This window comes from Natrix helvetica, assembly GCF_964273705.1.
Source record: "Natrix helvetica genome assembly, chromosome: 1".
Classification (NCBI taxonomy): Eukaryota; Metazoa; Chordata; class Lepidosauria; order Squamata; family Natricidae; genus Natrix; species Natrix helvetica.
Window position 1 is genome coordinate 183,498,607 of NC_138548.1, and position 26,067 is coordinate 183,524,673.

The 26,067-nt window shown below is 37.1% G+C and overlaps 1 protein-coding gene across 1 annotated transcript in view; it reads left to right on the forward strand.

The window, feature by feature from the left end:
- The window catches only part of PARD3B (par-3 family cell polarity regulator beta), a 532,498-nt gene that overhangs the window by 453,113 nt on the left and 53,318 nt on the right, over nt 1-26,067 (forward strand). The window contains exon 21 of the mRNA XM_081937857.1: nt 15,922-16,057. Coding sequence (XP_081793983.1) covers nt 15,922-16,057 — 136 coding nt within the window. The remainder of the gene's footprint in view (nt 1-15,921; nt 16,058-26,067) is intronic.

The window sequence follows — 26,067 nt, forward strand, 5'->3', positions numbered from 1 at the left end:
GATCAACACTGAGGGTGTTACTAGTTTGTATTGAGGCTTAGTGTGTTTCATCAAAATGGCAGTTCTAATTAGGTTCCTTGAATTAGCTGATGGATTTTGAGAAAGATAACTTACAAAGCTCTTTCAGCTGTCCAAGATATTCCTGCCATGGCAGAAAGACAAAAGGCCACTGGAAACTGCAGATTTTAAAGCTTCAGAAATGCAGCTGACAGTTAAAAAGACAAATTACATTTGTATTTTTCCCGTAAAAGTCTTAATACTGGATTAATGTTATCCCAGTAGCCATCATCCATTAAAAGCTTTCTTTTTTCATAAGGATGCTTTTTGACCACATGATCTATCTACTTTTCTCTGACATTCTAGGCAGCCTATAAATAACCTTTTAAAAAGACAAAAGCAAATGATTTTTTTCAGTATTATTAATGTATGGAATTTAAAATTTAAGGCTACATCACTAGACTTGCAATACTTCTAGTTATGGAGAGGTATGATGAAATGAAGGGTGAAGGCTATAAATGGACCGCTAAACATCTGTTCATGAGAACAATTGATGCTCCTAAAACAAGCTTAATTTCAGGTTTTTGTGCAATGTGCAGAATTAAATCTCATGGTTATATTCAAGTATTTCTGTGTGGAGAAATAATTCCAAGTCTTTAAAAATTAGCACAAAAGCACAGAAGGCTACGTCCAATCCTTTGTTCTCCAATGGAACCCAAATGAAGGCACCTATAAGAGGTGGTTTTCTCTCTGCTTGAGCACATCCAAAGAGGATTTGACCAGCCAATTCTCTTGACAATTGGGTCCATTGTCCATAAGTACTACTGGAACTACTTCAATGGTGGGTTTCAAATCCCGTTCCAACCGGTACAGTTGGAATGTGGCTGGCGGTGTCCTCTTGGACACACGCAGCGCACACATACACACGCACAGTGCATGCATGCATCTTAGTGCCTCTGCGACGCTCCAGCTGCTCCGCAGAGTGTTGCGCAGATGCTGTATGCGCCTGCGCGGAAGCGCAGAAGCCTTTATACCCCAGTAAGGAGCTCGGGTGCGGGTGGGCCCTCCAGAGCACCCTACTGGAATGGTATCCAGTGCTCTAGGATGGCTCCGGTACGCCCGTACTAGGGCGTACCGCCTGCAACCCACCACTGAACTACTTGTTTAGATAGTTACTATCACAGACAACTTTTTCCCTATGGATGATTTCTTGAAGGGAGAGTGAAACCATTTTGGTATTATCATTGGAACTCCTTGTTCTAGATGGTTGTGTCTGTAATTTTGCTTCAGGATTCACTGCTGAGCAGCCACATGGCTCTTCAACCAAGTATTGCTTTCCCCTGCAATGCTTCTTCAGTGAGTGAACAGATGCTCCAGGAATTTTGCTGCTTGGAGAGTCAACATCACAATGGAATATCTGCCATGGAGACCTTCCCATTGGTGAGGATCCCAGACTGCAGTAGCTAGAGAAAGTCTGTTATTTGGAATCAGGAAGGCTTTTAACAATAGGATTGTGGCTGGCAGTTTCAGCCTTATCATCTTTATTTTTAAAGGAAAAGAAAATACTCTCAGCCGTTTTTTTTCTTTGTGAAAAACATTGAAAACATTGGTTGCCAATTTAATTTCAAGAGTTACTTCACATAGGTCTGTAGCAGATTAAATCAAACTCTCAGGCTTATATTGTTGCAAAAAAATGTTATTTTATCTTAGTTGTGTTTTCTAAAGCCCCATGATTGAAATAGTTTCTTTTAGTGTTCAGCAAGAGTACCTTTTCTAGATTGTAAACTTGAAGGCATTAGCGTATCCTTTTGAGCTTATAGAGTTGGGAATGTACACTCCAAGAAAGTTACATCTATGACCAGCAGATCACAGAAGGAGGATCGGATCAAATACAATCCGCAGGAGAAGGACGTGGTAATACACTCTGTAATCTGCCAAGAAAACCAAATGGGTATTTATAACAATGCAGTATCAGATACCCTCCAGGTCAGAGGGTATCCAGCACTAAGAGCAAGCAAAAAGTAGCACTGCCAATATCAAGCTACTGATATGCCCAGAGGCAAAAGGAAAAGTTGAAGCTGTAGAAATATGTATACCTTTGGAAGTGGAATGTCAGCATTGCAAGTCAAGGCAAACTTGCTATTCTTGGACACTGACATTCTGAGTTTCAATGAAATGAAATGTACTGGAATGGAGGAGCATCAGATCTTCTACTGTAGTCAAGGAAAACATTAAAAAATGGAGTACCCATCATTATTAACAAATCGATATTAAAGTTAGTACTAGAATATAATTCCCAAAATGATAGAATGCTTTCAGTTTTGAGTCCAAGGCAAATAAAACAATGTTAAAGTGATCCAAGTTTACAATCCAAACACAGATGCAAAGAAAGCAGAAGTTCTGCTGTGATTTGCAACATTTTAGTCAACAGAACACCAAAACCAAACATTGTCTGTTAGAAAGGGAGGATTCTGGAAAGAAGATGTTTTTGATGTATCTTAAAAGAGGGAGGTATAATATAAATGCATTTATAACGTCCAATAGAAGAGAATATATGTAGCTCCATATCCTCTGCAGCCACCAATACCTAGATAAGCAGGGTTAATATAAGACAAACAATAAAGCAGAAAACATTACCCCAATCAAGGAACTATGAAGGAGAAAACCAGACCTCTACCAACATTGGTAGGGCAAGCTACTAAATATAAATAAGGAGTAAACGTCTCACTAGCACTGAAAATGTTGCCTAGTTGAGTAATGAAACATCAGCAAGAAACAACCAAGCTTAGAGAGTACCAAGGACTTATAATTGCTTTTTACGAAGATCAGAGGGCACTTTTTATTATTCTTGTTTTCTTGTTCTTTTCTATTGCTTTTTCTTTACAGTGGTACCTCAGTACTCACTGTTAATTGGTTCCAAGAGGCATGATGAGTACTAAAAATTCTCAGTACCAAATAAATCGTATGACTTACCACGTTACCCTTTGTTTTAGCTGGGAAAAACTTCCCCTCAGTGACCTTCCCAGCATGACTGACTTCCTGTCCATTTTCTGCAGCCATCTCCCTCTTAATAATGCAGCTCATCAAGTACCAAACAAACAATGAGTACCAGGACAACATTTCACATCAAAATGTGTTGAATACCAAATTCTATGAGTTTTGAAACAGTGAAGTACCAAGGTACCACTGTATGTCTTTTTCACTTTTCAATTACTCCATTACTATTTCTTGAATCTTTAACTTAAAATGTGTACTGTTTTACTCTCTGAAAAAACTTCTTTAATAAAAATTGTGTGTGTATATAAAGAAAATTTACAGAAATTAATAAATCTCTTTATACAAAGATAGGTACATTATCAGATAAAGAAGGAAAGAATCTATTGGATAAAGAATAGATAATGCAGATGTGCTGAAAACATATCCAAAAATATTTCAAAATGAATGATATGTGTAAACTGTAATACCATACAGAAGCTAAATGGTCTCTAGAATATATTGCTGACAACAATTTCATCAGGAGCTGATGAAATCCTAGTTGAGCTGTTTAACATTTTGGAAGATAATCTAGTTAAAGTGCCAAGTGCGATTTGCACACAGGTATGAAAAACATAGCAGTGGCCAATGGGCTGTAAAAAGTTTTCTTTTTTCCAAAAAAAATCTACCCCAAAGAACACTCAAATTATCAAACTACGGCTTTTCTTTCCCATACTATTTTGAATCCAGATTTCAACAATACAGGAACAAGAACTTTCAAATGTATAAAATGAATTCAGAAGAGGCGAAAGTGCTTGAGATCATATTACTAGCATCTAATAGACAATCTGTTTGGCTTTATTAACTTTACTATGGGTTTGACAATGTAGACACCAACGAATTGTTGATAGCTCTTAAAATCATGGTTACACCAGCCCTTTTATCTGTTTGTTGAAGAATTTACATGATGACTAGGAAAGCAACAGAGAACACTTTATGGAGAAACCAATGATTCATAATTGGCATAGGAGCATGCCAGGATTGTATAATGTTACTTTATTTAATTAACATGCAGAATATATCATGAGAAATTATGGACTCAATGAAATATAAATTGGAATTAAAATTATAAGGAGAAGCATGAACAACCTTGTGGTGGTTGATGGTAGAACTTTGCTGCGCTTGAAGAAAGAAGAACTTAAAGAATACCTTACTGAAGGTTAAAGGAATCAGTGCAAAAGTCTACTGCTCAGATTTTAAAAACCACGATACCAAAATTCACACAACAAAAATAGATGGAGGAGAACATGAAGTAGTAATGGGCTGTATTTTTTTAGACTCAAAGATTCACATATGGCAGTAGTAAAAATGAAATAAAATGGCATCTATTATATAGGAAAAAGACTGTGATATGACTAAACAAAATATTAAAGGTCAGAGATGTCACCCAGACAACAAAGGTACATGCAGTATTGTCAATGCCATGGTTTCACCAGCTATAATATGATTATGAAAACTGCACCATCAAAAAGGCTGAACAAAGAAAAATGTCTTCGAGTTGTGGTGTTGGAAAATTTTGTTGAGAATATCTAAAAGTATGCTATTAGAAGGAACAGAAAGTTCCAATGTACTGTGTAAATGTAGTGTACATCTAAAAAAAAGTAATCAAATTCTAGATGAAATAAAGCAGAGTGCTAATTGGAAACTCAAATAAATTACTTAATTTTACTGTGCAACTTTAATGTTTTATTTCAATCAATTTAATTTTTGATTTATATCTTATTTTTAGGACTTAATTTCTAAAAGCCTCTCAGAATATTGGTTTTTGATGATTAAATAATTAGTAGAAACAAATAACAAATACTCAGTCTTACACATTGGCAACAAAAATCAGAACACCAAATACAAGCTGAGCGGATACGACCTCGTAGATGACCCTTTCTTAGCCAAAGACCTAGGAGTACTCATCTCAAATGAGCTAAGCCCCAGAGCTCACTGTAATAGCATTGCCAAAAAGGCATTAAGAGTTGTTAACCTAATTTTGTGAAGTTTCTTCTCCGGTAACATTGTACTGCAAACTAGAGCATATCAAACTTTTGCCAGACCAATTCTTGAATATAGCTTGTCTGCCTGGAATCCACACTGTATATTGGACATTAATATAATCGAGTAAGTCCAGAGGTATTTCACGAGAACAGTCCTCCACTTCTCTGCTCACAATAGAATAACTTATACCACAAGGCTTGAAATTTTGGGCTTGGACAACCTAGAACTATGTTGATTAAGGTCTGACCTAAGCATAGTACACAAAATTGTCTGCTACAACGTCCTGCCTGTCAATGACTACTTCAGCTTCAACTGCAATAATACGGGCAAACAATAGATCCAAACCTAAGGTAAACCGCTCCAAACTCGATTGCAGAAAATATGACTTCAGCAACAGAATGGTCAATGCCTGGAATGCACTACCCGACCGTTGTTACATCCTCAAACACTGATAACTTTAACCTTAAACTGTCTAGCATGGACCTCACCCCTTTCCTAAGAGGTCTGTAAGGGGGCGTGCATAATTTATTTATTTATTTATTTATTTATTTATTTATTTATTTATTTATACCCATTTCCTGTTCATGTCATTTATACTTGTTATCTCGTACATGTTTGGCAAACTAACTAAATAAAATAATAAATAAATAAATAAATAAATAAATAAATAAATAAATAAATAAATATAGAAGTTAAGTATTTTGGACACATAAGAAGATCATAAGGCTTGGGGGGGGGGGAAATCAAAGGCCCACAATGAAGAAGCTGTCGATAATCCTGGCAAAATTATGTCTGTTTGGTCATAAACTGTCCGAACTGAACAACAACGAAGCTAAAATGGGTAGTGGGAGTGAATCCTCCCTCCCATTTCTGATGATTGTTTTTATCCAAAGCTGAATAAAAGAAACATGAAGAAGTAGCCTGAAGGAATAACAAAGGAAAATGCCCTCAGGTAATGATCTCTCATTCAGACAGTGGTATGGAGAAACAAGCTTTCTAGTGAAATGCATGGATATATCTGGGCAATCCTAAAAGGGAGCAAAGTGTTAAAGGAGTTTTCCTTCATCTGTTTGCTTCCAGCTAGGTGTGAACCACACTTCTCTGGCCAAATGAGGTAGCCCTATTAGAACTGAATCAGGAGGAAAATATGGTTACAACTGGTAGACAACTACCTAGAAGTGTGGACAATTCAGAGACCATTGCAATTGGCACATTTGGATATTTTGGAATGAAAGCAACATAATGGGCTAGCAATAGTGTTGATTGACCACATAGCCATGGTATACCAGCACACTCACTATGTGATCATGGTTGGAAAATTACTGTGGGTAATTTGTCATGTAGTTTGTATTAACTCGGATCAGCTAACAAATAGAGAGATAACTTAACAACAAGAATCTACACAATCTATATCAGAAAGTTTTAGAACCACTGGTAACAGGGTTGTGAGCAGTTGGCCTGGACAGGCCCAAAGTGAGTGGTCTTTGGTTATTCCAGCCTTTTCCCTTTTAGATCCATAATAACAGCAGAATAGAGATGGGAAGTAGGATACCAAATGGTCAGTTCTGGAGCTTTAATGGAAAAAATTGAATTGGGTTAATATACGCAACAATTTCTAACTAAATGGAATCTTGTATACAGAAGATCAGCTAAAACAACACCAAAGTAGCAGCATCAATAAGAGTTGAGGGAAGGAAATAAAAGTTCACTAAGGTAATGAAGGTTTTAGAGATTCTTTGCAACCATCAGACTCCTAATTTTCATTCCATAAAGTCTGACTGTGGAAAGCTGAGGCAGGGCAATTTTAATGCATTGTAACTAAGAATAACCTAATAACCCTTCTGTACATTTCAATCTTTGATTCTGGGGCGAAAAAATAGACATTTCTTGAAGTTACACCATTTTTAATTGTTTATTAATGCAATAGTCAATAAGCCTGAAACATCAGTTTTATATACTTGGGGATGAAAAATACATTCTTTTAAATAAACTCTTAGGTCAGAGAAACAAGAAAAGCTGCAACAAAGCAGCCACCATCTCCTGTAATAATTTAACATTCAGTGTTAGCTTAGTTGAATTGTTACAGCTGTTGTTAATTGAGTGAGAGGCTGAAAAACTGCACTCTATAGCGGTGTGACCTGTATGTTACAAATATGCCAGCTGCTTTTTCTCAACAGACAGAGAGAGATTTCTGTAAGAAAATGTGCCAAAAGAAAGCAATACCTCAAATATTCAGCATGGGTTATTCTAAAGAAGTTATTGCACATAAATTGCCCTCTATTATTAGATTCCCAGTGATGCCAAAAGAGCAAAAGAAAAAAAAAAGATAATTCCATGTTTCAAAAACAAATGTTTTATATTTAAATAAAAGATAAAGAACAAAAGTTGGATATTTCTATCTCATTACTTGTTCTTGTAACAATAGTTTGAGAAAATGTCAATTGTTGTCAGTAACTGAATCCTGTAATCTGATCCAGACATTTATATTCTAGAATAGACTTCCAGAAGCTCAGAATAGCAGTTAATAACTTAAAGTTCATTGTTTCGTTCTTTTCAAAATGAAAATCTTAAGCTCTTTTCTGCCTTGTGCCTAAGAACCTTTCAGCAACCAAAATGCCGTTTGTCAAATTCATTTTTTACACATATGACCAGCAACACCTAATTTGCTTCCAATTATATCATCTCTTACTCTATGCTTGATATTCTGTCAAGGTTAAAAATTGAACATTTGTTCTACCAGCTTCAAATGCTGCCTTCATTGGAGCAAGGTGTATTTCGTATCATAATAGCAGAAGCTCTGATTGCAGCTCAGTTTTTAACTGTTCAAGCAAGCTTGTCCTAATCACAGTCCAGAAGAAGTCTACGAACACCTCTAGGTTACAGAATCAAGGGGCATCAGATAGAGGTAATGAGAGAAAATGGCTTCAGGGAAGAAGTTAATTGGGTATTTGCCTGGAAAAACGGTTTGCCTTAACAATACTTAAATGATCTTTTCTCAACGATTTATAGAATCCAGTGATGTGACTTTCCAGTAGCCAGGGCTGGTCATCCTGAGGAACTCCCTGGTCTTATTAAGGAATGGGGAGAGACACAAAGAGCTCTCTTTGTAATTGCTTATGAGTGCCCTTTCTGATACTGTGGGAAATGATCTCCTTCCTCAGAAAGCCCTGAGCAGTGAAGGACATTGCACTAGAGAGCCAGTGGTGATGGACTGAATGTAAAACAAATGAGAGTCATGTGTTGCTTTAGAAATCTTTGATGATTTAAGCAGAAGCATTTATGATACTTCAAATTTATATAATTAATAGGGCACAAGCTACATGATTAAAAAAAAATCAGTAAGGCTTTAAGTATAAAATTGAATAACGACCCAGATGATGTTTTCATAATACATGTTAGAACTTCTGTTTATAAATGAATCATTGAAAAATCATCTCTTTCCCTCATTTGTTTGTGTTCATGCACAGAATGAGACATAAGGTTACTTTTTGTCAATTTCCACTTTCAGGCATGTCTAACTTTGTGACTCTGCCTGAATCATCTTTCACCCATAATTTTGTTCTGCAAAGTCTAGAGTTTCCATTTCTAAAGCTTTATTGTTCTCTTAGTTACTGAAATACATTTTCACATCCTGCTGACAGTAGTTATGGCAAAGAGTTAAGCACACCAGTTTTCGAGGCTCTCTTTCTGAGCTTTGCTCCCATTATACCCCACACTCAAATGTATTTAGCATTCAGAAGACAGCAGCTGAGCAAAACAAAAGGGAAAAAAATATTTCCCTGCTATGAGCACCATCTCCTTCTCTTCCCTTCAGCACTTTTGCAAATGCCCAAGCTCTAAATTTCTCTTCTTGTATGCTCTCTAAAGCACAGCCTTCCTATTTTGCACAGCCACTACTACATCAGATCCGTTCTGCCCAAAATGCATTGGCCATGAATAAAAGAGAATACCTGTAGCTCAGGTGAATTTGGGGTCCTCAGTTCTCTGTGAGCCTGGTGGCTTTCTTGTAGACATTTCATTGCCAAGTCAGACAACTTCTAACATCACCAGGTCTAGAACCAATGATGTTACCTCACTTGATAATGGAACATCTGCAAGAAAACCACCAAGTTCAGAAAGCACCAAGGACCCCACACTGGCCATGTTTCAGTGGTAGCACCACTGATTCTTTCCCTGTAGCTTGAATGCAGTTATTTTGGGTAGCACTAAACATTGACTTGCAAGGTACTCCTTGATGATGAACGAAAAAATCCACTGTGTTAACTGTCAGGCAGTGACTGGAATCCCACTGTTATCTCTCAAGAAGTTAATGGGGCCGAGTCAAGCTCCTATAGTATCCTCATTCTATAAATGTCTGAAGTGACTCAGTGCCTCCTGGTATCTCTCATAATAGGTCTGAGGCAGTAGGGCTTAAACTACGGAAGCTGAGATAGTCTATTAGTTGCAGCTGTTTTCTGCAAAAGAGACTAGAGGTCCTAATAGCTGTAGTATTAGCAAAAAAGTGGGTTTCTAGCAATTCTGAGATTCCCAAAGCAGCAGACAAACTCAGAAATGCACATTCAGATTTATGAAAGTCTTCAGTGGAACAAAATATGCTTTGTTCCTTTCAGAATTCAGTGCCCAGCCTAGATTGCGTGATCAGCCTAAGGTTTAAGCATCCTGAACCAAGACCCCTATCAGATGTTTTGATCAATTAGAATGGTGGCTTTCTGCAGCTTTTATTCATTTGTCAGGTCTTTAATGAACAGGAGCAGCCAGTGACGTATGCTATATATGCTGATGCTGAGTAATAATATAAAAAGCATCAGCATTATAAAAGAAAATGCCATTGCCAAAATGAATATTTCGGCAGGTTCTCAAATACTTCAGAAGACAATGACATCTAATAATACAATAGAGTTAAGTACCTCTTGTGTTGACTATTTCCCTGAAAAAAAAAAAGCATTAAATCATACCTAATGGTGTTTTCACTTTATTTTTTTCTTTAGCAATTTTCTCACTCTTTGGAAGTCGTCTTTATTAATCACATTTTTAACTTGTCCATGCTTGATGTTATTCAACTTTAAAATGCCCAAATACTTGTTTGCTTCATCCTAATGGGTTCTGGTAGTTTGCTATTCGGCATTTCAGTTCCATTACTGTTCATGATTTAACTCACTATATTGCTATTGTAGCACATTTCTTTAGGCTAATTGTGTGCTAAAAATTCTTACAGTCTTTGTCTATTACTAGATTTCGATTGCTAATTTTCCATAAAGCTTCAGATCACCCACATAAAGCAAATATGAGATGCTATTAGAATTTTTTCTGCCTGATAGTCAAGATTTGTTTTCTTCAAAATCACTGTAAGTAGGATCATGCCAATGCCAAACAATAAAGGTGATAATGAATCACCCTGGAAGATGCCTCTTCTAACATTGACAAGTCCAAATTTTTCATTTCCAACCATCAATTCTGTCTTCCACTGCTTCATTATTTTTCAATGAACATTGTAATGTTTTTACTGACACCAGTTGTTACCAAACATTGAACAATACAACTGTATGATAATGAATCAACCCCCTTTTTATAATCAGTTCAGACCATAATACAAATTGGTTCTTCAGCTTTTGCAGTTCTACAGAACCATTTTTTTAATCAGCAGTTGATCTTTCATACCTCTGCTTTTCCTTTCACTGGGTCGTTTTGAATTAGATACAGTTTTCTAGTTATTTACAATGATGTCTAGTCGCTGATGCCTCCTTTTTATAGTATTTCATTACACTGTTTAGCTATAATTAGATGAACCAAAAATCATGCAATTGATCATTTATTGTTATTATTTCCTTGAGAATATACTAGGGATTAATCAAGCCCATCCAAATTCACATTGATGCGCCCACAGCTTGATGGATTTTTTTTCACTTTCAATTGGTGCACTAGTTAGGACCTTTGAGAGAGAGAGAGAGAGAGAGAGAGAGAGAGAGAGAGAGAGAGAGAGAGAGAGAGTGAGTGAGTGAGTGAGTGAGTGTCTGGTCAGAGAGACTCTGTCAGGCTCTAGATTGGATTACTGCAATGTGTTGTTCTTGGATTTGCCCTTGAAGACTTTGGAAATTTTAGGTGATATAGAAAATAGTAGACTGCTGAGAGCAGAGGGGTTGGTTCAGTAATGTTGTGCTTATCTGTAGGCACTGCAGTGGCTTCCAGTGAGTTTCTGAATACAATATAAGAAACTGGCATTAGCCTGTTTAGCTTACAGGGTATGGAAATAGAATATCTACAAGACTATCTCTTCCAAGTTGACCAGCCTATCACCAGTACAGAAAGAGAAGGTGATGGGTCCAGAAACAGTTTCCCATTACTATTCTGACCTAATGGAACAATGGAGGGATTCAAATGGCTCCCACTTTAGTAATTTTACAGAAAGCTGTTAAGACTTGCCTTTCTATCAAGCCTTGAGAAATAGACATCTGTGTTTTGCATGCCACCAGTACAGTAATACGTGCTTTCATTTTGACTGATTTGGTTTTATGTTTGTTATTAATGTGGTTACATGGTTTTTATTACCTTTTATATTACGTTATGAATACCATAGCATTTTATAATTTAATTATTCACTAGCGCTGAGAATATATATCTCACTTCAAAGTCAACAAACTTTGTTTCTAATAAAGTGCATTATACTGGAAGCCGAAGCTACCCCACTTTACTAGTACTCAAAAGCCAGAACTATACATATATACTTGTTCTTGTTTCCTCTTTGCCTTCATATATTCAGTATATTGGTGACACCAATGTGGTTTCTATATGGGTGGATGAATACTGATTCTGACCTAAATCTGACTGAGGTTTAATTGACTATGGTCTGTCCCCCTCTCTTTGACACTGTAATGACCTTGAAAGACAAAGTTAAGAGACACAGCCAAGGTAACAGTCAGATAAAAGGTGTCTTGCAGCAGGAGGTAGGCAGAGCAAGTAGCTCAGAAGGGGCCTTCCCTAGTTTCTTAGACTGTAAAGGCAATGGGGAGGATGGGGCAGAAATGTACTTTCCGGAGTCCTTGGTGCTGTCTGAACTTGGTTGTTTTCTTGCATATGTTTCATTACCCAAACACAAATGTGTTACCTAGTTTGGATAATGAAACATCTGCAAGAAAACTATCAAGTTCAGAAACCACTCATGTCAACCCCGAGCTGCAAATATTTTCCTTTAATATACTTTCAGACATGCAAGATTCTATTAATATAACCTTATAATAAGGTAGAGTTAGCTCACTGGCCAAGTTTCCTGTCTAGTACTACCTCGCAAGGATGACAAATACCAAGTATTATGTGTAGTTCACAGATGTAGATGGTGTCAGGGTGAACCAAAATTACATTCTCCCCCATTCAGACAGTTCTTAAATTAAATAGCGATTACAAGCCTCCCTGATAGATTCCAATGGTAATCCTTATCATATTGTATTATGCCAAGTTTTCAAGTTGGCATAATTTTTTGCACTTCTTTTGTAACCTATGATTGCTTTTTCTAAGACAAGCATTTATTCTTCCTGTGCATCTGAAATCTGTTTTCTTTTTTCATAATTCTACCTTAGAATGGCTATCTGATCAAACACAAAGTTTTAAATATATGTATATATAGTCAGATGGGAGAATAGGTTGCAATTGGTATGATTTTTTCCCCTTACAAATATGAGAAAATGGTGGATTTTTTAATATTGCCTTATACGTTTCTTTTTTATCATTATTATTACTGATGACTTCATTTTGTTTGAATTCAATGCTTCAGTTCCTTTGGGGTAAACTAATAGATTATGTATGCGATATTTGCCTGGCCCTGATTGAATTCATCTGGCGACTCTGAATGTAGTTCATATATTCATGTAATTGTCAGGAGACGAGCTGAAATTCTGAACTGCTAAAGGATTGGATATCACAATCATTTTACATTGCCTGGGACTTGAAGTTAGCTATTTTTTGTTACAAAGTTTATCTTTCTATCCCCAGTTAGGCTTAAATCCTTTTAATTATATTGTTGTCAACCCTGATTGAGGAAAATTCCTCAAAATCTGTGGTCTGGTTTTTATTTGTGTTTGAGGGGTGCTGCAGTGAAGGCATAGTGCAAAAAATTGCCTTAATACACAAATCTAGCTCTCCTTTGCTATGCCCCACTCAGAAATTAGATCTCAGTGTGGAACTTGGTAGTTCTGCCCTGCAATTAAGTTGCGATTGGTTTGCCAACAGGCCATACAATCCAATGCAACAGAGTCGGTTTTATATGCAGCTAGGTTTGTAAGGCTGTGGGCCATGTAATCTCACAATTGTTTTGCAAAGGGATTCTCGAGAAGTTGTGATGCACCTTGAGAAATTGCCAACATGGGCGACTTATTATTCCATCAAGCATGATGTCTGAAAATGAAGACACTGATTCATAATAACAGAAACTGCCTTGATAAAAAAAATAGTGTGAACTGTGAAATCATGATCAGATTTGCTTGCTTCAAGGCTTGCAAAGTTTCCAGGCAGGAAGAATGTCCATGTAAGGAAATGTATGACTCTAGTAAAGGTTATTAAACATACATTTGTAAGGAGTCACATCCAAATATATTACCCAGGATGTGCAAATCCATTTTACTGCCTGCTCTGCATGGTAGATTTCTATTTTGGCAGATTTATGTCAGGATTTTTAATAAAATATCCAGATATAATCCAGTTGATTAATTTGGGGTAAGGGTTGTTTATTTTGCAAAATGTCACTTGGTTATTCCAAGAATCATCAGAAAGAAGAAGCCATTTCCTAACCAAACTGCTAGGAGACTTACAACATTTGCACTGTGGAAAGCACAAAAAAGACATAAAGTGTATATTTACCCAAAACAAAAAAAAGGTCAGATTTTTTTTATTTCTTTTACTCCTTGAGGAAGGATGAAAGCTTGTTTCCCCATCTCACTCCCATGGATCAGTTGAGAGTGAAAAACTGAAATTGCTCCCGTCAGGGTCCATAGCAAAATGCTTTCACATCCCTATGTATCTCAGATGAATACAGGAAATGTGGAGGCTGAATGGTATCCTCTCTATTGTGCTGTGAAATAAGTCATTATTTTATTAAGAATCATTAGCGTCTGCTATGCACATGGGAGCACTTTGTTATATTCCATGTGCATGGAACTTCTTGTACTATCTAACGAAGCCTCTTTCGATCTTCACAAAAGTTATTGTTTCTTCCTCCTCATATAATCCCTACATTTGAGCAGATGTAGGAAAGGAATATGGTATCCAAAAATATCCCCGTGAATCAAATTAGTTTAATACCTAGCAATAGCACTTAGACTTGTATACCGCTCCATAGTGTTTTACAGCCCTCTCTAAGCAGTTTACAATAGCAGCATACTGCTCCCAACAATCTGGGTTCTCATTTTACCAACTTCGGAAGGATGGGAGGCTGAGTCAACCTTGAGCTGGTCAGGATCGAATTCCTGGCATTGGGCAGAGTCAGCCTGCAATATTGCATTCTAACCACTGCGCCACCATGGCTCAGTTTACATTTAAATTCACAGAAAACAGGAAATGTAAATCTTGGTCAGCTAACTTTTTTTTGTCTTTTTGTTCATGTGTGTAGCTCAAGCTCAACATTAATTTGGAGATGATACCAATCATGCCATGCCATAGCCCTTTCAACAAATCTTCTGCAAGATTTGTTAGGTGACAGATAAAGGAGGGAAGAGAAGTCAGATGGGCAAACACAGTAGTATGACAAGGGCTTGTAGGAAAAGATATGAGGTCACATCTAGTAATCAAATCATTTCTACCAACCCCGCTGACACAGTGGATAGACTTAGACTTAGAATGTACAGTAATTGGCATTCATTAAAATGAAATTTCATTACATACAGCTCTCAGGGAGTCACCACCTCCAATATACACTACAGAAACATGACAAATAAATACAATATTATGCATATACCCACATATATTATATAACACAGAGAAACAACACAGTTCAGATGTATACATGTACAGTACATGGTGAGAGAAATGAATCTTGTGAGTTTGCCAGACAAATGGCCTAGGGAACAAAGCTGTTACAGAATCTGGTAGTCCTGCTAGAAATACTTCAAAACCTCTTCCCAAAGGGGAACAACAGAAACAGATTGTGAAGTGGGTGTGTGGGGCCTCTAACAATGCTTTGAGCTCTAAAAACATAACGCTTATAAGCAGTATCCTGAATGACAGGAAGCAAACTCCCTATAATCTTCTCGGCAGTCCTTACCAATCTCTGAATGGACTTTCTCTCTGAGGCACTTATTCTCTCTCTGATAATTGTTCTTAGCATATGTCAAGAAGCTAGTTTAATGTGCAGCTGAAAAGGAGAAAGAACTCAGAATAAATAGGACTCTGCTATGATTGTACCATTTACCAGATATCCTGAATAAGAGGTTATTTTCTCTAATGATTTATAGGTAATCTTCATTTAACAACCACAATTGGCAGTTTGGTCCCTAAGCAAAGTGGTTGCTAAGTGACATTTGTGCTTACAATCTTACTTCAGCTTTCCTTTGCCCTACAGACCTGTTGTCAATGTGAGGATTGGTCATAAAGTTACTTTGTTATCTGTCATAATTACAAACAGTCATTAAATGAGGCCATCACTAGACCAAGACTACCTGTATAATGAAGCTTACAAAGAACCCTAATTAACATTTGACGTACTGTATGTGCCATATGTGATTGTCTTCAAACGAAAGTAAAATTGTAAAAAAGGAGAAAAAAAACCAGCTAGCCCAGTATGCTATATGTGTTTATTTAACTAATTGTGGCTCATGAAGAAGCAAAGCTAAGTGAAAAATTGCATGTTGAATAAATTCAGACACCAACCAGCTGAAACTAAGTGCACTGAAATATTATTGATATATTCCTTCTTTTTTCCAGTGATCGTCCATCTATTGGAACTGCTGATCGCATCCAGAAGTTACGGAAAGAGTATCATCAGGCAAGGAGAGAAGGTGTGCCTTTATATGATGACGAGGAAGGTAGAGGAAGATCGTCTGATTATGATCCGCATTGGGTAGGTGCTCAAAATCTATTCAAAACAATTTAATCTATTATGTTTGTTATGCAAATAATGGAGAAGTATATATAGGCTTTGAAAAATAGAAAAATAGTTACAGATCAATCATTATTCTGCTCATAGACCAGCTTTTAAAAAATTATCAATCCAAGGCTTAATGGCTAAGCATTATATTAATACATTGTTTTAACCATATTCAACTAGCTTAACAGCCACACACCAGATATAAATGAAAAGTGAATAACTTTACCAAGCACCTCCTGTGGGCAAATGTGAGGGTTTTCTTCCTTTTTCCTTGTGTTAGCCTTACTTTATTACATGCAGTCATGAAAACAAATAATGGCATTTGATTTATTTCTTTTTTTCCCCTGGAACTTTGATCAGTGCTGTCCCCTCTCTGCTCTGTCATTCTGGGAAATTCTCAGAAGCTTTCAAAATCAAAATAGTCATTATGCTAAATAATTAATAGAACAGTCTCCCTTGGCTTCTGAAGGCACCAGGTAGGTAGCATTTCTGTGTAAATCTGTTCCTTGTTCTGCTCCCTCTGCTATTATGCATTAAATTCTTCCAAGAGCCTGGAAACCATCTTCTTATCATGGGATCTTGGAGTAGTGATTACTGACATTGTTAATATCAATTTAATCAAAATTGTATATTCATTTAACACTGAAAATTTTAAACACCATTTCTTTATATCAGCACCTTGTATTCTATGGATTGTCTCACAAATCTATTGCCCAAGATGAAGTGGATTTAGGATTAAGATGGTGCCAAATATTCACAAAGCAGTAATTTTGATGTAAAGCTGGAGATTGTATGGAAGCCAAGATAATCCAGGGGGTGCTTAACACTGTATACATTTTTGTCCACACTTATTTCATTTTTAGTTCCATTGAAACAAAAACATCATAAAAACTTTGATGGTCACACAGCTGAGTAGGGAATACAGCATCAGTCAGATGATGTCTCCATACCAAATTGCCAATGGAATTTGAGTGGATTTTGAGAGGGAGGAACAACTGCAAATTCTTGTGCTATGTTTGAAGGCATTACTTTATTTAGTTTATTTAGCATAATGAGAGCTTCTTAGGAACAGGAGGAAATGGGATTAGGAGAGGATTGATTAAGTTTATGAAAAAAAGAGAAACAAATCAAGTGCCTAATTTGTAGTTGTGAATTATTAATAGGTTTTTCTTCTTCATGTATGAATTGGTTCTTTTTAAAAAAGAGTCTAAAAGGATATTCAAATTGTTTACATTTTCTTGAGTTATTTATTTAGTTATGATTGTGTGTGTGTGTGTGTGTGTGTGTGTGTACATCCATATCCACACACACATGCTTTCCCTTTATTTCCTCTTTTATCTTTTTTATGTATATATGATGAAGATGATGCATTGAGCACAGGGCAATGGCTCTGTGTACTTTAAGATAACACATTGCCCTGAAGAGTGCAATAAAGAGACTGAGAAACTGCCATCCCATTTGGCTTCTGAGCACGGCTGGTGTTCATGTTATTCTTCACTTTAAGCTCCAAAAGATTTGCTCTTCGTTTATGATTGAGTCTTCCTTGTAATTACACCAAATCCATTTCGTTTTGGATCAGGGAGACTATATGGTACTTCCAGGTTTTAATTCAGTGCCCATGGGAATACTGAGATGTCCTCTATACAAATCAGTTTAAATAATATTTCAGTAAGTCAATCTACTTGACCAAAAATATCCAATTTTAGCACACAGCTTTGCTTGGATTGTTTTTTCCTAATGAAATCCTATAAAGAACAAGTCCACATTCCCAAAACAGATGGTGAAAAACAGTTGATATTGTGACCAGGTCAGTGGTACTTTCAGAGCTGCCTAGAATTCTCATTTCTTATCAAATCTTGAAGAGCTTTATTACCTTTTTGAGTATGGCCCCATTGAGTCTCTGAAGCTTCACAAAAGGCCCTTCTTGGTAATCCCTTTTAAGCTGATTCTATTAGGTGTAATGCCCTAAGATTACTGATTCCCAAAACTCCATGTTTCCTGTGAGAGGAGGGGTTGTTAATCAAAGCACCCAAGATAGCTTTAAAGCTCTCAAACTGATTAATATCAGAAAACTTCAGTTGGTTTCATTTCTCATTCAAAGGCACATGTTGTAACATTAATTCTATAGATTTCACACTGGAGGAAAGAGATGTACAACTTTAATGGCAAGGGGTGGGATGGGGGGGTGTACAATGAGTATTTCTCGAACCCTGCTCTTTCCTACTTAGGTTTGTGTAGAATGTTGGATAGTACCTTGTACCTGTAAATCTCTATCAGACTACGGTTTTGTGTTTGTTTGTTTTTAAAATTGAAAAGCAAATTTTCTCACACCAAAGAGCAAAACAGGAAACCTAAAACAGGATACATAAAGTAATGGAAGCATATCTTTGTGAGCAATTCACCTTTAGAGCTTCATATCTATATCTATCATCCCGAGTTTTTCTAGCCTTGGAAATTATCTATCTGTGTCAGGAGAGGAGTATATGAAGAAAAATATTTAGAACTTTCTCCTTCACCTTCCTGTCATTGGGTCCTTGTTTGTTATAAGAGTGAAGGAAACTGAGGCCCATAACTGAGATTAAATTGATAACTTATTGGAGCCTGCATATGAACGGGCACATCTCAAGAGGCAGGAGGAAATCCTGCTGTTAAAGGTTTTTCCTGACCTCCATATGTGACATGTATGTATATTGTGTGTGTGTTTGTGTATAGAAAGAGAGATGTTTCAATTATTCCTGTTACCTAAGCCATAGTTAACTTTATACTATTTTCCTAATAGATAGCAGGTGCTGTAATTATGGCTCCCCATCTAACATAATATTCAATCTGGTTTTCATCTAACACCAACAGCAATCTCAAAAGTGTGATATACTGTTGAAATACAATATGTACAATTTATAAAATATATAAAAATTTAAAAATACCATTAAAAAGGATATCACATTACCTCACAAAAACAATTTGAATATCTAGAGTAGAATAATATCTTCATTAAGTCAATCAGCCATTACCTTTTTGTGTGACCTGGAGAGAAATGAACCTGAAATCTTCACAATTCCTAGTAGGCATTAATCAAATCAGTTATTATCTTGTTCTAAATTAATATTGACTAACTGTAGGCTCCTTAGTTTTAACCTAATCTAGTTGTTGATGTTTTTTCCTTCCCCCTCCATGCCCAATTGATTTATTTATTGTTATGTGTAAGTGTCTTATTTAAGAAAGTTTCCTTAGAAAATAAATATGCTTATATAGAGGTCTTAATGATAAAACCTGAAGAGATGTCAGTATTGTATTCAGCCGTTACTCCATTATCAGTGCCATTCTGATCAACTGGCGCCCCCAGATTGAGGTAGAAGAAACCTTAAGGAATAACATAAAGAATAAATGATAACCTTGTAATTTAATCATTAGAATGGCAAGCCATCAACATTCAATTAGAAACCAACAGCAGTATTGTTCAGAGTAACACCCCCCCCCCCTCAGCCGCAAGGTGCCTTAAAAATGCCAAAAGCAGCCTAGCTTTTGTCTTTACCCTTAAAGAAGGTCTCTTCATTAGAAGGCAGTCAGAGAGCCTATGATCTTTCTTTTAAAGGTTTAAAATACTTTTTTTAAAAAACATCATAGCATGTTCCAAATTGGCATGTTATGACAGGATGAAGTGTATACAGAAATGGATGCATTTAGGCATCCAGACTGAAGAATTGCTCTCATCTAGCCTTTAAGAGGGTCAGAGGCCCATTTGGAACTGAAGACTATCCTTGGATTTCAGTGGGAAAGAGAAGTTGGGCATCATCAGCATACAGGTGGCATTGAACACCTGGGGCTGTACTTGTAAGGATTTTGATCTAACCTTGAAGCCAAATTTCCTATTAAATGTGCTGCATTTCCTCCTATTAACTTAGACACAAACAAATGGAAAAAGACAGGAAACGGAAGATAGCTTGAGTCCTTGGTATAAAAAAGAGGAGTTCTTTATTCTTTCTCAGACTTTTTTGTAAATGAACTTTTGAAGATACACTGAGGCTGCCAAGTAATCTACCCATTGAACTAGGCTTATACCTATGCCTATGCCTAGGTAAATGGGGAAATGTGTCTTTCGGAATCTGGTAGGTGCCCTTGAGTTGAGCCCAGTTCCTCATGACTTCATCCATGCAGCTTTTGGGAAGTGGTTTGCCAAGAATGCCTTCTGGCATTTTTTTTTCAATTTGCCCAGGCAGGGTCACCTAGAGAAGGAGTGCCAATAAGAGCAGAAAGGTGGGTGTGAGCAGGCAGTAACAAAATTGCCTCTTTTTTATTTGTGCGCAATGCATGTGGTGTATGCTAAAAGGGGGAGTGTCTTTGATTGCCTAAGCATGGCCACCATTTTGATGACATTTACCTATAAATGTCATCAAAACACTGCTGATTACAGCTCTAGAATTATCTTTTTGTCCTCCATTTAACCAGACAGATCCTGCTTAGCATTTGAGACCAAAGTTGGTTAGATGCTGTCTGCTTCCTTTCCTTTTTGGTTGGATTTCATATGTTTATAAAGGAATATTTTTGATTAGCCCCAGCAACTCTTATGCATTCTCATTTGGGCTGAAAGCATTGATTCTCTACAGGTGCATGTGCACACATCCACAATGTAACTTGGAATTAGTAATCTCTTTGCACATTGGTATGGATTGTTTAACAGATCTCATATAGAGATTTGGTTACTTTATCATCTTAGCTGTGTCCTTTGGCGTGGCATTAATTTCCTCCCTGTTGCTTATCTTTTGGTCTTCAAGAACTGCATAAAACACAGTAATTGTGCAGTTCTTCACTGGTAAGATGGATGCAGTCTGCATGACAATTTCCTTTTATAATACCTTGTTTATAGCCAGTCTCATAACTCTTTTTTTCAGCTGTTTTGCAAATCAGATTTAAATCTCGATAAATAACACCTTAAGAAATAATTATGGCCTTGTTATTTGACTTTCCTTGAGCCATTTGTGGTCTTAAACTGATATAGTCCGGCAGGAAAATATGGCCTCTCAACAGATTTTAACAAAATTTTTTGCAGCACGCTGAGTTTTGGTAGTATCCAATTAAGTTATAAAAAGAAAATCATTCTAGCTCATATTCAAGGCCAAAAACTTTATTATCCATCTGGCATGGAAGCAGACATCCCCTCCTGCCCCCTTGCAAAAGTTGTAGAGAGGAAAAAAAGAGTTGAGAACTGCATTATTTTTTCCCCATATTGTGTCAAAAGGTTCTCGGCTTTCTTACTTGGACTAAGAAAGAAGCTTTTTGTGCATAAATGAGCAATTAATTCCAACTTCAGGGTGTTGAGTTTTGAGTAGGTTAGGTATTCCTAAACCACAAACAGTTGTAAAAGAGTGTGAATGTTTGAAGTGACATTGCAGCTCACAGAGAGTAATGGCATTCTTGTCTTCTCCTGCAATAGAAGAAATGACAGCTTTATAGAACACAGGATCCTACTGCAGAAGCATCCTATGAATTCAAGCATGGTCTTTTTGAAAAGCTCCTGCCTGGTGAAGTCAGTTGCACAATGCTAATTCATAACTGATTTTCACAGGCAGTACTGTAGCTACAAATATGCCACATTAGAAGGAAGAACCCTGGTTCCTTGTTTTGCCACCAGAATGACATTGTGGAACATGTTGTTCTTTCCAGCAGAAAAGGAATGACATGACTTTTCTATGGCTAATGCTTGCCTTATGCGGACTCAATTAGGCAAGTCATAATTCTCAAGCTTGGTATTCTCAAATTTGGTATTTCTCCCATTCATCCTCTATTATAGGTTTAGTGCAGATGTGCAATAGATTGAAATTTATATAAATTGAAACTACAAACACTACATAGGTTTCACTGTTGCCAACTAAAGCATTGTTGGGGGAAGAGGGAAATAAGAAAAGGAAGGAGAAGAAAAGAAAGAAAAGAAAAGAAAGACATCTGTAAACTTGCTTCCAGTCCTTCCCTTTCCAGAAAAAAAGCAACAACACCTGGCAGTGATGCTGCCTCTTTGTTTGCTCATTCTGAGTATTGGTGAAGACTGAGTCAGAAAGAGCCATATCTCTACCACCATCCAAGGAGCAGGACACAGTAACTGAAGCTTATTTAATCAGCCTGAAAGTTTGAGAGCGGCAAGTAATTGACTCTATCACAAGCAGCAGCACTAAAGCTGGCAGGCAACCAAGAGAGAACAGAATCCTTTCCTCTATCCTACCTCAGCGGATTGCCCAAAGAACACTGTGGCCGGAATTTGGCAGCAGAATTTGGAATGTCTCTGTTGGTGCTTGGCAGAAGAAGTAATGGGGTTCACTTTTTAAAACCATCAGGATGTGCACACATTGATTTCAGATCTATGAATCAAATTGTTTTTACAAAATCCCCAGTTTAAGTGGGAAACTTTAAGAGAAACTCAATAAATTAAGATAAGGATGCTACAAAAACAATTGTTCAAGTGACAAAGTCAACATTAAGGGCAGATGTGTTCCTCTTTCTTCTATATGCTTAAAATATTCATCATGGTTAGGCCATAAATTTCCATTGGTAATAGCCCCACAGCTGACAAATTGCATTACTACTAAAGGTGTTCAGTAATTGTGTGGCTGCACGTTAAACTACATCAGAAACAGTGTTCCTTTTAGCTTCTAATCTTAAAAAGTAGTGACTACGTTGTTATGAAGTAGTTGCAAAGTTTAAACAGCTTGAATCCTGCTTACCCCACCACTACTACCCAGCCCCTTTTCTCAGGAAAAATGTGAAAATTAGAATTCATCGCTTGGTGTTGTATAAACCAATTATCTGTGAATATAAAAAGGCTTTTTAACAAACAAGTGGCATTGTTATAATTATTTTAAATGAAAAATAAAGTCAGTGCCTGAGACACCTAGAGATTGTGTGGATAACTTTATTAGTTTCCACTTCAAGATCTGTGGTACAGATGCTAATCTAATAAGAATACATTATGGAATAGAACAAAATAGGACAGGAGAAAACTTCATTTGCTAAATCACTTCCCTGTCAAACTACAAATCTAACCTTTCTGTCAAAGGCCATTACTCCCCACTCCCCCCCATGCCCAGTTTGCATTAAATGGATGGATCTGCCCAGTTCTTAGATAATTAAATACTGGTCATATTTCCAATTTTTACACTATCATTTTGGATGTACTTAAATACATGAATTTATTGGATTTTTCAAAAGAGAATCCCATATGCTTAGGCAATTTCCCAACTGAACCAAAAGGCGGGACAAAGAGAAATTAGGCATTAGAATCATGGTATCGTGTATTTTATATAATTGTTGAGTTTAAATGTCCTTTAAAGATAACAAAATTCTGTTCAAGTAGGAGCTACTTTTTTGTTTCTTTGTTCATGAGATTTAGAGACTGGCCAATTCCAAAATGATTCCAGGAGGCTTACACAAAAGTAAATATAAGAGGAAAACAGAAAGAGAAATCCCATAGATCCAGATAACACACTCCCTATAATAATAATAAAGGATCACTGGGACTGCACAAACACTTACCTCATGGCCCGGGCGAACAGCTAGGTTTTAAAAGACATCCTAAACATGATATCTATTAAATGACTATCCAGAACCTTCATATGCTGTCTGTCTTGCTGGCTGATTGCTTATACAGACATTTCACCTAAACCTCCTGCTTTTACTGTAGTTCTCACCCACTTGTGGTGGTCCTGCCCACCCCACCTCCTGTATTACAGCCCTTCAGACATTGGAGGGATAAGATGTGCTATTATTTCTTCTTTGATCATCCTTTCTGTTAACTGGAACATACGCATTTTCATTCAGGGCCCTCTCCATCTCATTTCAATTTGTTACAATCCCTTTTGAGCTACAGTGCCCGGAACAGGGCCCAATATTTCAAGTGGGTCTGACCAAGGCAGAATAGAGTAGAATTTCTTCACATGATCTGGACTTTATTAGTCCTCTTAATACCTCCCAAGAGAGCATTTGCCTTTTAAACAGCCGCCTCAAAGTGCTGGCTTATATTTAACTTATACTTGAAAAGGCCTGCCTAATCCTTTTTTTTTTTGTCTACTACTGCTAAGCCAAGTCTCCCCCATCCTATACTTTTGACTTTCATTTTTCTTCATTTCAAAAATCAGCTCGATTTTTCATATCTGTATTCTATCCTATTCATTTCAGCTCACTGCTCAAGACTGGATGTTTGTTTTGCTTTTGCTTTTTGTCTTTTCTCTCTCTTTTAAAGTATTAGTTGCTCCTTCTAGACTTAATGAGTGTTCCCTCAACACACTCACACAAGTTGCAAACTGTAGATAAAAATGTTGACACAGCACCAGGACTCTCCTCACAATACTTTTCCTCCAATCCAAAGTGGAATGATTTAATGAACACTCATTCAGCCAATTTTGGACCTAAGAGCATCTAGCCCAGTGTTGGCGAACCTTTTCAGCATTGAGTGCTAAAACACGTGCGCCCGTGCGTCCTGGAAACCAGAAGAGCAGTTGCCCAGTGTGCATGCACACACTGGGAAGATGATCTTCTGGTTTCCAGCACACGCACCAGTCACCTGGTCTTCCAGTTTCTGGAGTCCATGCATGTGCAAAGATCAGCTGGCACACCAGAAACCAGAAGATCATGTTCCCGGGGCACACATGTGCACCTGGTGGTTGCTCTTCTGGTTTTAGGCTCTCCTGCACACATGAAGACCAGCTGGCCATGGTGCCAGAACCCAGAAGAGCAATGGACAACAGCTCGTATGCCCAGAGAGATTGCTCTGCATGCCACTTCCTGTACATGTGCCATAGGTTCGCCATCATGAATCTAGCCCATGTTTCTCTGTTTTTTAAAGAGAATATCAGGAGATGTTCCTCTGTTGCAAGATTTGCTGAGCTCTAAGTATATCTACAGTGTTTATCTGACCAACTAAGCTAATAATTCTATAAAGGAAAAAAAAGGTTAGTTTCTGGAATTGTTTCTTTGTGAGAACCAACAATAGTTGTTCCTGTTCATTACATCACACCTATGCAATGATTCATCCTTCTAAAATGTTTTCCACCCATCAGGCTGACAAGTCTATAGTTTCCTGAGCATTCCATCTCTTTTTTAAGGTTAGGAATGATATTCACACTCTACCAGGACCTTGCTAACCCTCAGTAATTATTAATGACGGTTCTCCAGAACCCTCTGCTAATTTCTTCAGTACCTTGGGATGGAATCCAGCTGACCATGGAGTTTTGAATTCATTTAAGTTAGTTAAGTTTTGTCTTACAATTTTTCTTTTCTATCTTAAACATCATACCCCAAACTCTTCAGCTCATTTATTTATTTATTTAAGAAAATTTGTGTGGTCATCCAACTCACTCTCAAGTGACTCCCAATGGCTTACACAGATAAAAACCCAATACAAAAACAGTAACAAGCAATAACCCACACTCTCCTGGCAACAAGCAATCCATTAAACAAGTCGAAATCCAAAACTAAAGTAATTTTTAAAAAACTGAATGCCACCATATTCTGTCATGTGCAGATCTAAAAGTTGGTGTCTGTCTGTCTGTCTGTCTGTCTGTCTGTCTGTCTGTCTCTCTCTCTCTCTCTCTCTCTCTCTCTCTCTCTCTCGGTACTTCTCTCTCATCATCTATGGATAATAGAGATATCTATTAGATTTATAGCTCACCTTTTTGAGGAGCTCAAGACAATATACAGTACATGACATTTCCTCCTTCCATTTTTCTCCTCAAAAAATATACAGGTAGTCCTTGACTTATGGCAGTTCATTTGGTGACTGTTCAAATTTACAGTGGCACTGAAAAAAGTGACTCTTGACACTTTTCACACTTACAACCATTGCAGCATCCCCATGGTCATGTAATCAACATGCGGATGTTTGTCAACTGGTTCATATTTATGACATTTGTCCTGGGGTCATGTGATCAGCTTTTGCAAACTTCTGACAAAGTCAATGGAGAAGCCAGATTCACTTAATTACCATGTTACTAACTAAA